The following is a 13,158-nucleotide window of genomic DNA, read 5'->3' as shown; positions in this document are numbered from 1 at the left end:
CACGTGGAGCGGCCCCCGCGTCCTCTCCTTTACACACATGTCTCCATGGGGCACGTGTGTGGTCTCGTTCCTGACCTCAGTGTCCGCTTGCTATTCCCCTGCAGCCAGGCCCAGCTGAGTGAGGGTGCTGAAGACAGACCCCTCCCGAGGGTGGTCAGTCGGAGAGTGGGGGGCTTTCCTGTCTGTGGAAGGATTGCTGAGGTCTCCTCTGTGTGCCCTGCCCTGCTGCTGGGGAGCCTCGTGAATGCCTCTTCTCTTTCCAGGGTGGACTGGAATACCCTGATCCCTTCGTGGCTACGACATCGGCAGTTAGGGCTGCAGGCCAAAGGGCAAAACTTCATGCTGGAGGACTCCACCTTCCTGATCTTAGGGGGCTCCATGCACTATTTTCGGGTGCCCAGGGAGTACTGGAGGGACCGCTTGCTCAAGATGAAGGCCTGTGGCTTGAACACCCTCACCACGTGAGTGCCTGCCCCTGTCGCTCACACCAAGCTTGGCTGCCAAGTGGGACTCCTGGGGGCTGCTTGAGGAAAGACATGACAGGAGGAATCAGCCCAAGCCCTCTGCTTAGGTCTGAAGGGTGAGCGTCTCCCTTCCTGCTGATCCCTACAGAACTCCCTGTTAATGGGCATGAAAAGATGTGAAACGGATATGAGGTCTAGAGGAACCCAAGTAGCAATGTCCTAGCAAAGAATACAGTGGAGGAGGTGAGTGTAGACGTGGGAAGCGATTCAGTGATGGCAAATGATTTTTTTTAATGAGCCATCTCCCTGCCCCCAGTTTATACATCAGATGAGTGCAGTCTTCCGTGAAGTAGCTGCCCGAGAAGCCCTCTGCCAGCAGTTCTGAGCACTCCTGCTGGAATGACCTTCAGAATGCTGTGGCTGTCATCCCAGCACCTAGTGTGGTGACTGGCACTTGTAGGCATGCAGTAAAATGTTGAATGGTGAATTGTCTTAAAATTATGCTCAGTTGTGAATAATCTTGATCTTTTGTGGGTTTTTTTTTTTCAAAATTGCCAACAGACACTTGTTTTTAAGTCTATGAAGTAAAGTAGGTTATTAGGCTGGATTATTCCATTTTCAGGCAGAAATATGAGATTACAAATCAAGGAGATGGATTTTCTTGGGTGGTTTATGAACTGATTTTGAAGACGGTTCCTAAAAGAGTTACAGGAATGTTCTGAACTATGACAGCATTATTGAAACAAATGTGTGTAGTTTCCTTAGAAAGGATGCCTGAAGGCTGTAGGAATACTGCAGGGTGAGCATTCTGCCTTACAAGCAGGGTAATCTATATTTGCTTAGACATTGAACTCTGGAGTCTGAATTGGAAGCCAGAAAGCTCCCTCCCTTCACCTGTGATATTCATTGCAGTAGGAGAGGGCTCTGCTAGCATTGGTACTGGGTGGGAGCTGGGGACAGGAGCAGCCATCGTCACTGTTATCACACCTGTGTCCTACCTCTGCCTCTTGAGTGGGCCCCATCAAGGGCTTACTTCATTTCCTTAGCATCCCTGTAGAGTTAGGGCCTCCATTCTGTTGCAAGTTTTGGGATTCTGGATGTTTTAATAAAAATAGGACCAAACACTGTGATTTCCTCTTTTAACTGTTTCTTCTTTGAACTGTTTATTGATGAAGTTGCTGCTTCTCCGATGAGGGTGCAGGGCTGGCAGCTGACCTGTGGTCATAGGGCCCTACCTTTGACCCACATGTCTTCACTCTGCCCAGGTCTTGTTGACCTTCTCTCCCTTCTCCTAAGGAGATGAGACATTAGTTCAGTTAGTTCTTGGTTCCAGTCCTGAAGTCGTCAAGAAGAACATCTTCATAATGGGTTTCAGGGACGCAGAAGGGAACCTGGGCAGTGAAGTAGACTGAATGACAAGCTCCTTCCTGTAACTGTCTTTTCTCTTCCAGCTACGTTCCCTGGAACCTCCATGAGCCAGAAAGAGGCAAATTTGACTTCTCTGGGAACCTGGACCTGGAGTACGTGGTGTTGCTGCTTCTGTGACCCGGCCCGGGGTGGGAGGCAGAGATGTGTCTTCCTGGGGTGGATTAGGGACCCTAGAGCACCAGAGAGGGATGGGGGCTGGGGGCTGGAGCCCTGTTCTTAGGACACTGTGGGACACTCTGCACCAGGACCCGGGCACTCAGCAGCTGTGCCCTGACACGCAGAGGGGCGGGCCTGCAGCCTGGGGGCCACCTCCCTACTGCAGTCCAGCGGGGCAAAGACCCTAGGGCTTTCCTGCTCTGCTGGCGGGTGGGGCGGGGGACTGAGCCGTCCCTTCACCCCATCTCCCTGGTTGAGAGAGGGAGGGGAGGGGCCGGCAGCCCCGCCACCCTGTGGTACATGCAAGCTCCCCTGCTGGCCTGGCCTGGACTGTCATGGGAGGGACATGACACATTTATGTCTTGTTTACCTCCCTAGGGCCTTTGTCCTGATGGCTGCAGAGGTCGGGCTGTGGGTGATCCTGCGTCCAGGCCCCTACATCTGCGCTGAGATCGACCTTGGTGGCTTGCCCAGGCAAGGGGGGCTGTGGAGTGTGCTGGTGCGAGTGCTCCCAGATGCAGCTTTAGTTTGGCTTTTAAAGTGTAGTTTCCATTCTGTCTGGATTTCCATTTCAGAATACGTAGCACCCAAATGGGATCATTTTGGATGATGTCACAGTCTTGCCCTTGTTAAATCATGTGTGGAATTTTTTACCTGGCAGGCAGCTGGAGAAGGGATGGCCGTCCTGTGACATCTCACACTTTAGTCTCCTCTATGGAGCTGGGACCTCCACAGGTCATTTATCTGCTCTGGACCTCACTCTCCCTGTCTACAAAATGGGAAAAAGCAAACTTGCCCTGTTTATGTCTTAGGGACATTAAAAAAACATTTTTTGAAAAGTCCAAGTATTTTGATAAAGTATAAGAGAAATTTTTCTTATGATTTTGTCATCAAATCTCAGGCCCTAATGTCTTCAATGTGTAGTCTTGACTGAGGTTGGTAGAGTGTTGTGAAGTCGGGATAGAAGTCTGGACAGGAATCAGCGGGGACAACAGTCATTCCTTATCCTCATCATCGTTGCCATTATTTTCTAGCAAAAAGATTTCTTTGTTTGTGGGTGTGACCTTCCCTTCCTCATGCTGCACCTGCTGGTCAGATCCAGCCCTCCCAGCCTGTGCTGCCCGCAGGAAGAAGGCTGACCCTGCTCACCCGGATCTGCCCGGGACCTGCCTCTCCAGCACAAGCACCAAGCCTGGGCCTTGTTTTCTCTCTTGTTTCCAGCATGACCTGCCCTTCCCTCAGGGGCACGGCCTCTGTTTCCATCTCCTGCACTTGCTAGGATGGCTTCTGTGGCGTAGCGGCTGTAGCGCAGCCAGAGCTGCCTCCCCTCCCCTGCGGATTAGAGGCCTCCCTGCTGTAGTCAGCAGTTTCCTCCAGCTCAGCCAGAGCCAGGGCAGGAGGACACGGGGTTGAATAGGCTTAACCTGGAAGCAGCAGCGGGGAGCTCTGGAGCTCAGGCTCCTGGTTGGCGTGGCCTCTGCCCATTCACAGGTGGGGGCACACGGTGCAGGGGAGTGTGAGCAGAAGTGAGGAGCCTGGCCTGTTTGAGGCGGGTGCAATGTGGAGGTCTGTTTGGAGCAAATTGCCCTCTCCTCACCCACTTTTTACCAACATGAATTGATAATTTTCTGACCCCGTTTAGGACTTCCAAATCAGGGCGAGAGGAGCTTTAGAACCTTTTGTGAGAACGTTTGAGTATTTTCTCAGAATTTCAGGTGAGAAGGGCAGCCCGACTCCAGTGTTGGAACTAATCCACGCACTGTCCTCTGGGCTCCTGTGGCCACAGTGTGCAGGCTGCAGACTGGGCTCACCTTCCTGTGGCCGCTGCTCAGGCCGAACTCTGCAGGCCCACATGGCTGCCGTGAAGGGGAGCCTCCCACAGCCTCTGGATCAGGCTTGTCTTTCTGGGTAACACTGGAAGATCACATTTGTGTCCTTCCCCAGCCCCAGCGATTCCTGTCCCCCCTGGCCTCACCGGTTTGTAATGGGGTGTACAGGAAATGCCTGAAAACTGGGCCTTGGGCCCTGTAAAAAGCTTTTCTTACCTTGCCTGGCATCTGTGGGTACCTGCTGCCTGGAAGCTGGAAGCGAACACTGGCAGGGCTGTGTCCTCGGGTAGGGAAGAAGTGGAGAGCATGCTGGGGCTGTGGCAGCACTGGCCCCTAAGTTGGTTGCACAGTCCCCTAACTTCTGGCTGAATGGAGGAGGAGGATGGGGATGAGCTTCAGCGTGTCCTGGTCTCCAGGTCACTCCTGAACACTCTGAAGCTTCCCAAAGCAGACCCACAGACAGTGGCGCTGACACCCTCCCTCCCCTCCCTTTCTACTTCAAGCTGGCTACTCCAGGACCCTGGCATGAGGCTAAGGACAACTTACAAGGGGTTCACCGAAGCAGTGGACCTGTATTTTGATCACCTGATGTCCAGGGTGGTGCCACTCCAGGTAAAAGCAAACGGACCCTTCCTCACTTCTCTTCCTGCTAGGTAGTAGATAACCCTAGGTTAGTTCTCAGGTTCTTCTCAACACAGGAACGCATTCTTCCCCTCAGCCTGAGATTTACACTTGGAGGGGCTCACAGTAGTCATCTTTTGAAAGGTCAGTGCCTTTCAGGGTTGTCTCAGGCAGTGCGGTGCTGACAGGACAGACAGGTGTGGGGCCTCACATTGCTTCACACAGTGCTGGAGCTGCAACTCGTGATGGGTGGATAGGTGTGTCCTGACAACTGAAGCACCCACATGTCAGCATGCCAATAGCACAGCGACTCAGTTCTGCACAGAGAGGAGCGTATGTGGATAGGTCCTCACTTATGAGACAGCAGGACGTTTTGTAATTATAAAATTCCAAGTGGTGACTTTTCCCTCTGCTACCAAAAAGGTGCTGCATGGTACACATTTACTGTTCAAAACATATGTGTTAAAATGAATTTTTGGGGGGGCCGGCCTGTGGCTCACTCGGGAGAGTGCGGTGCTGATAACACCAAGGCCCCGGGTTTGGATCCCATATAGGGATGGCCAGTTAGCTCACTGGGTGAGCGTGGTGCTGACAACACCAAGTCAAGGGTTAAGATCCCCTTACTGGTCATCTTTAAAAAATAAAAAAATAAAAAAATAAATAAAAATAAAATGAATTTTTTTGGAGAAGCTATCCTAACATTTCATGTAATAATTGGAAGCAATAAAAAAGCAGGAATCGGAGTAATTAATTCAGTTTCTTATTTAAAACCATGAAGAGTGACACTGAGAAATTAGTCCATCAATAAAAATTAATAAATCAATAAAACTTGCTCTTGAGTCAAGGGTTTGGAATATTCACAGCACACATAAATCAAAAGGAGCTGTTTGATCATTCGTAGGGTTGCCAGATCAAACACAGGATGCCCAGTTAAATTTGAATTTCAGGTAAGCAAGTAATAATTTGTTTAGTATAAATATGTCCCAAATGAAACATATTTTAAAAACATCGTTCATTTTTTATATAGAAATTATTCCTGTAAATTCAAATTTAACTGGGTTTCCTGTAGTTTAATTTACCACGTCTGGCAGCCCTAATCATGAAAGAAGTGAGAAGCTGGGGAGTTATTAGCCTAGATTTTTGCAGGGGAGATGGGGTTGCTGAGGTGACTCAATGGGTTATAGTAACAAGTAGGGGGGTAGAGGTAGGGTAGTAGAGAAGGGCTCTCTAGAACATAGTTCAGAGGCATTCTTAGACATGGAAATTACATACCAAAGATTTTTTAAAAATTTTCTTTTATGGGTGGAGGTATAACACAGTTATATTATTTTAATTATTTTTTATTGTGCTAAAATATGCATAATGTAAAATTTACCATTTTAACCATATTTAAGTGTACTCTTCAGTGGTATTGAGGATATTTACATGGTTGTGCCATATCACCCCCACCTTAGTTTGGGCTGCTATATAAACTCTCATCGATGGTGGCTTATAAACAACAGAGCTTTATTTTTCTGGAAGTCTGAGATCAGGGTGCACCATGGTCATGTTCTGGTGAGGGTCTCTTCCAGGTTGCAGATGACCAACTTGTATCCTTATATAGCAAACAGTGAGAGAGCTCTCTGGGGTCTCTTTTATAAGGGCACGAATTCCATTGACATAATCATCTCCCTAATGTCCCACTTCTTAATACCATCATGTTGGGGGTTAGGATTTCAACATATGAATTTTGGGGGAGCACAGACATTTGGTCTGTTGCAACCACTATTCATTTCCATTACTTTTTCCTCTTCTCCAACCGAAACTCTGTACCCATTAAACTTCTCATCCTTTTCTCTCTGGAAACCACCATTCCAGTGTCTGTCTCTGAATTTCATTACTCTAGCTACCTCTTACCCATGGAATCATACCGTAATTTAACTGGCTTATTTCACTTAGCATAATGTTCTCAAGTCTCATCCATGTTGCAGCTTGTGTTAGAATTTCCTTCCTTTTTAAGGCTATATACCGGACCACATATCACATTCTGTTTATCCATTCATCCATCAATGGACACTTGGGTTGTTTTCACCTTTTGGCTACTGTGAAAAATGCTGCTATGAACATGGGTGTACAAATATCTGTTCAAGACCCTGCTTTCACTTCTTTTGGGTATATACCTAAAAGTGAAGTTGCTGGATCCAATTTTAATTCTGTGCTGAATTTTTGAGGAACCGCCATGTTTCCATAGAAGTTGCACCATTTTACATTCCCACCAGTAATGCACAAGCATTCCAGTTTTTCCACATGCCCACCAACACTTGTTTTCTGTTTATTTGATAAGAGCTATCCTAATGGGTGTGAAATGGTATCTCACTGTGGTTTTGATTAATATTTTCCTAAAGACTAGTGGTGTTGAGTATCTTTTCATGTGCTTATTGGCCATTTGTGTATCTATGAGAAATGTTTATATAAGTCTTCTGCCCATTTTTTGAATCCAGTTTGCTTTTTTGTTGTTGAGTGGTAGGAGTTCTTTAGATATTTGGGATATCAATTTCTTATCAGATATATGACTTGCAAACATTTTCTCCGACTTCATGGGTGCCTTTTCACTCTGAGAGTGACCTTTTATGCAGAAAAGTTTTAAAATTTGATTAAGTCCAACATATTCATTTTTTCTTTTGTTGCCTTTGCTGCTGGTGCCATATCCAAGAGACTATTACCAGATCTAAGGTCATGAAGCTTTTTCCCTATGTTTTCCTCTGAGAGTTTTATAGTTTTAGCTCTTACATTTAGTTCTTTGATTTATTTTGAGTTAATTTTTGTATATGTGTAAGGTAAAGGTTGAGCTTCATTTTTTGCATGTGGATATCCAGGTTTTTGACCATTTGTTGAAGACTCTGCTTTCCCCACTGAATGACTTTGGCACCTTTGTCAAATATCATTTGAACACACATCTGTCTTCATGCCAGTACCATACTGTTTTGATTACTGTAGCTTTGTAGTAAGTTTTGAAATTAGGAAGTGTGAGACCTTTAATTTTGTTCTTTTTTGGCATTGTTTTGGCTATTCAGTGTCCCTTGAGAATTGAATTAGTCTGTTTCTGTTGCTAATGACAGACTACCTGACACTGGGTAATTTATAAAGAAGTGAAATTTATTTCTTACAGTTTCAGAGCCTGGGAAGACCAAGGTCCAGGGAACACATCTGGTAAGGGCCTTCTCCTGTGGTGACTAGGGTGTCACATGGCCTGAGTGAGTTGAGCAAGAGAGAGCTAAACTTCTCACTCACTGTCTTTTTAAAGCCATCAGAGCCACACCCATTACTCCACAAATAGATCAATCCGTTCACTGTGGCACGGTCCTCACAATGTAATGACCTCTTAAAGGCCTCACCTTCCAAATGCCATAGTAGGATTTCTCACTCTCTTAACAATGTTACTATTGGAATCAAGTTTCCAATATATGAACTTTTGGGAGACACATTTGACCTATAGCAATAATCCACATGAGTTTTAGGATGGCTTTTTCTATTTCAGCAAAAACATCATTGAGATTTTGATAGAGAATGCATTGAATCTCTAGATCAGTTTGGGTAGAATTGACATCTTAATAATGTTAAGTCTTCCAATCCTTTGTGTCTTTTTAATTTTCTTTTAGCATCATTTTGTAGTTTTCAGTGTATGGGTATTTCACCTCCTTGACTGAATTTATTTATAATATTTTGTTCTTTTTGATGGTACTGTAAATGGAATCATTCATTGCTGGTGTATAGAAACAGTGATTTTTGTGCATTGATTTTTTTATGCTGCAGATTTTCTAAATTTATTAGCTATAAGGTTTTTAAAAAATAATTTGTGTGTAATCTTTACAATTTTCTACATTTAAAATCATGTTGTCTACAAACAGAGGTAAGTTTATTTTTTTCTTTCCAATTTGGGTGCCTTTTATTTCTTTTTGTTGACTAATTGCGCTGGGTAGGACTTCCAGTACTATGTTGAATGGCAAAAGCAATGATCCTAGTCTTATTTCTGATCTTAGAGTAAAAGCTTTCAGTCTTTCACCATTGGGTATGATGTTGGCTGTGGGCTTTCTATATATAGCCTCTATTATGTTGAGGTAGTTTCCTTTCGTTTCTCCTTTGTTGAGTGTTTTTATCACGAGAGAGTGTTAAATTGTGTCAAGTGTTTTTTCTGCATCAATTGAGATCTTGTGTTTTTTTCCTTAATTTTGTTAATGTGATCCATTACCTTGATTGATTTTTGTATGTTGAATTATCCTTGCATTCCAGGAATGAATTCCACTTGTTCATGATATATCTTTTTAGTATGCTACTGAATTCAGTTTGTTAGTATTTTTGTTGAGAATTTTTGCATCAGTATACATTAGGGATATTACTGTGTAGTTTTCTTTTTTTACAGCATCTTTGTCTGGTTTAGAAATGCTGGCTTCATAAAATAAGGTAGGAAGTGTTCTCTCCTCTTCAGTTTTTGGGAAGAGTTTGAGAAGAATTGGTGTTAATTCTTTTTGAAATGTTTGACAGAATTCATCAGTGAAGTCATCTGGTTTGGAGGGTTTTGGTTACTGATTCAATCTCCTTACTAGTTATAAGTCTATTCAGATTTTCTGTTTCTTTAGATTCAGTCTTGGCACATTGTGCGTTTCCAGAAATATGTCTGTTACATCTGTATTATTCAGTTTGCTGATATACAGTTGTTTCTATTCCTTGCTTACAATCCTTTTCATTTCTGTAAAATTAGCGGTAATATCCCCTATTTTGTTTCTGACTTTTAGCTGAGTCTTCTCTCTTTTTTTCTTAGTCAATTTGGCTAAAGATTTGTCATTTTGTTGATCTTTTCAAAAAAGGAACTCTTGGTTTTGTTAATTTTTCTTTATTGTTTTTCTATTCTCTATTTTGTTTTTCTGTGCTCTAAACTTTATTATTTCCTTCTGCTGCCTTTGAGTTTAGTTTGCTTCCTTTATTCTAGTTCCTTAAGGTGTAAAGTTAGGTTGTTGATTTGAGACCTTTCATCTTTTAAATGTGTTTACAGCTGTAAATTTTCCTCTTAGCACTGCTTGTGCTGAATCCTGTGTTTTGTGTTTTCATTTTCATTTATCTCAAGATATTTCCTAATTTCTTCTGTGATTTTTTTTTTCATTCAGCCATTGGTTGTCTGGGAGAATTTTCTTTAATTTCCACATATTTGTGAATTTTTTGGTTTTCTTCTTACTGTTGATTTCTAGTTTCATTCCACTGTGATTGGAAAAGTTACTTTGTCATAGGTCAATATATTAAAATTTAGTAAGACTCATTTTGTGGCCTAACATGTGGTGTAGTGTACTGGAGACTGTTCCATGTACTTGTGAGAAAAATGTGTATTGAGCTGCTTTGGGGTGGAGTGTTGTATGTATACCTGTGAAGTCCAGTTGGCCTCTAGTGTTGTTCAAGTCATCTGTGTTGTTATTGATTTTCTGTTTGGTTGTTCTATCCATTATCGATAGTGGGTATCTACAGTAGTCTCCTGCTATTATTGTAGAGCTATCCATTTCTTCCTACAATTCTGTCAGTGTTTGCTTAATATATTTTGGAGCTCTGGTGTTGGTGCATATGTTTGTAATTATTATGTCTTCTTGGTGAATTGACCCTTTAATCATTATATATTTTATATAATGTCCTCCTTTTTCTCTTGTAGCAGTTTTTGACATAAAATCAATTTTGTTTGATATTAGTAAAGCTGTCCTGCTCTCCTTTGGCTACTATTTGATTAGAATATCTTTTTCCATTTTTTTAACTTTCAACCTGTGTGTATCCTTAGATTGAAAGTGAATATCTTGTTGACAGCATATAGTTGGATATTGTTTTTCTAGTCCATTCTGCCAATGTATGTCTTTTGATTGGGGAATTTAATTCATTTACATTTAAAGTAATTACTGATACAGAAGCACTTACTTTTGCCATTTTGTTTTTTTCTGCACGCCTTACAGCTTTTTTTGTCCCTCATTTTCTCCACTACTGCCTTCCTTTGTGTCTAGTTGATTTTTTATAGTAATGCATTACTTTTCATTTCATTTTGTATATATTCTGTAGGTGTTTTCTTTGTGGTCATTATGGGATTATATATAATATCTTAAAGTTGTGACATTCTACATCATATTGATACCAACTTCCATCACATACAAATATACCACCCTTTTACAGTTCTGCTTCCCCACTTTATTTTACTGATGTGACAAATTGTATCTTTATTTGTGGTGTACTCATTAACTTAGACTCATAACTATTTTTATGTGTTTGCCTTTTAAATCTTGTAAAAGGTAAAAAATGGCACTGTAAACTAAAATTACAATAATATTGTTTTGTATATTTTTTCATGTATTTAGCTTTACTGGAGAACTTTATATTTTTATATAGCTTCAAGTTACTGTGTAGCATCCTTTCGTTTCAACAAAGGCATTTCTCTTAGGGCAATTCCAGTGGTAATGAACTCCCTCAATTTTTCTGTTTGGGAATGTCTTAATTTTTCCCTCATTTTTAAAAGACAGTTTTGCTGGATATAGAATTCTCAGTTGACACTTTTTTTTTTCTTTCAGCACTTGAATTTATCATCCCATTGCCTTCTGGTCTGCAAGGTTTCTGCTGAGATATCCCTGATAGTTTTATTGAGGGTCCCTTATAAGTGACAAGTCACTTATGTCTTGCTGCGTTCAAGAATCTCTCTTTTGTCTTTGTCTTTTAATAGTTTGATTATAATGTGCTTTTGTGTGAATCTCTGGGTTTTTCTACTTGGAGTTTATTGAGTTTCTTAGACTTGCACACTCATGTCTTTCTTCAAATTTGAGAGGTTTTCAGCCATTACAGTAGTCTCTTCTTATGCACAGGGATACATTCAAGACCAGTGGGTGCCTAAAACTGCAGATAGTACTGAACTGTATACAGTCATGCATCACTTAATGATTGGGATACATTCTGAGAAATGCATCGTTAGAGGATTTTACTGTGTGAACATCATAGCACGTACTTACACAAACTTAGATGGTACAGCCTGCCACAAACTTAGGCTATATAGTATAGCCATAATAACCTTAGGGACCATTGTTGTATATTTATCTGTTATTGACTGAAAAGTTGTTATGTGGCACATGACTATATGTACTGTGTTTTTTCCTGTACATACATACCTGTGATAAAGTTTAATTTATAAATTAGGCACAGTAAGAGATTAACAACAGTAAATAATAATATAATAGAACAATTGTAACAATATACTGTATTAAAAGTTATATGAATGTTTATTTCAGGAATTTTTCATTTAATACATCTTGGACCATGTTTGATTGTGGGTAACTGAAACTGTGGAAAGAGAAACTACAGATAATGGTGGTCTACTGTATTTCTTCACATAATCTCTGTCCCTTTCTGTCTCTTCTCCTTCTGGGATTCCCAGAATGAGTATATTGGGTCTACGTAAAGGTGTTGCATAAATCTCTTAGGCTCTGTTCATTTTTCATCCTTCATTTTTCTTCTCAGACTCAATAATTTCAAATGACCTATCTTCAAGTTTGCTTATCCTTTCTTCTGCCTGTTTGAATCTGCTATTGAACTTATCTAGTGAATTTTTCAATTTAGATATATTTTTCAGCACCAGAATTTTGGTTTAGTTCTTTTTGATAATTTCTATCTCTTTGAAATTCTCATTTTGTTCATATATCATTTTCCTGGTTTCTTTTAGTTATCTCTTTTTTTCCTTTAGCTCTTTGAGCATATTTACAACAGTGTTATAAAGTCTTTGTTTGGTAAGTCTGGTGTGTGTGTTTCTTTGGAGACTGTTTCTGAAGATTTATTTTGTTCCTTTGACTGAGCCATGTTTCCCTGTTCTTTGTATGCTTGGTGGGTTTTTTTTTGCACATTGGCTGGTTGAAAAGAATTCACCTCTCCTAGTCTTTGCAGACTTGCAAAGAAGACCTTCACTAGTTAGTGAGCCCCTGTTCCTAGTGATCAGCCCATGGTGAAGATGGAATAGTTCAGATCATTTCTGGGCATGTGTCCTGTCTGCACCCGAGTGTGTGCTTTCTTTTTTACTTTTTTCCCCACGGTTACTTTTAAATGTCTCATTTCCCAAAGAGTCTCACCCCAGCTTCTTCTTGGGCCTTAAGTGTTCTATCATATTATTCTGCCCATAATTCCTTGCTCCCAGGCATCCGTCGGTTTGTAGTCCCCCAGCAGTTTTTACATGCTGTGGCACCTGCCACTGCTTTTTGCAGCTTTCAGCCTGAGGTCCAAACTATACTGATGTTTCCTGTCTGAGCTCCAAGTCAAACAAGACAGAAACCATTCCTTTGGGCAGCCCACAGACAAGCCAGAATATCATGAACAAGTTCCATCCTGAGAGAGGGAACTGGTAATCAGGATACTTCCTCCTGACCACAACATGCTACACTGAGGAGGAGATGGGGCAAGGGCAAGGGCAAGCAGAAACATCACACAATTTCCTACCATTTTGCATGTGGCTTTTTCTTGGTTGGGTGGTCACTTGGTTTCTAGAGCTCCTGTAAAGTTATTTATTCATTCCATAGTTGTTTATTTGAGGTTTTCACGGGAGAACAGGGCCTGATACTTCGTACTTGTCTAACTGATGTCACTCTCAATTATATTCCAAACCTTTTGAGGCTTTTGTTTTCAAA

General features: G+C 41.8%; 1 protein-coding gene across 1 annotated transcript in view; it reads left to right on the top strand.

The window, feature by feature from the left end:
- The first annotated feature begins 339 nt into the window (after positions 1-339).
- GLB1L2 (galactosidase, beta 1-like 2) overlaps positions 340-13,158 on the top strand; it is a 35,292-nt gene continuing 22,473 nt past the window's right edge. The window contains exons 1-4 of the mRNA XM_008581395.1: positions 340-461; positions 1,916-1,984; positions 2,427-2,522; positions 4,381-4,489. Coding sequence (XP_008579617.1) covers positions 340-461; positions 1,916-1,984; positions 2,427-2,522; positions 4,381-4,489 — 396 coding nt within the window. The remainder of the gene's footprint in view (positions 462-1,915; positions 1,985-2,426; positions 2,523-4,380; positions 4,490-13,158) is intronic.

This window comes from Galeopterus variegatus, unplaced genomic scaffold, assembly GCF_000696425.1.
Source record: "Galeopterus variegatus unplaced genomic scaffold, G_variegatus-3.0.2 Scaffold2344, whole genome shotgun sequence".
In the NCBI taxonomy this organism is placed as follows: Eukaryota; Metazoa; Chordata; class Mammalia; order Dermoptera; family Cynocephalidae; genus Galeopterus; species Galeopterus variegatus.
The sequence above is the reverse complement of the archived record's forward strand: the minus strand, read 5'-3'. Positions and strand labels throughout refer to the sequence as shown.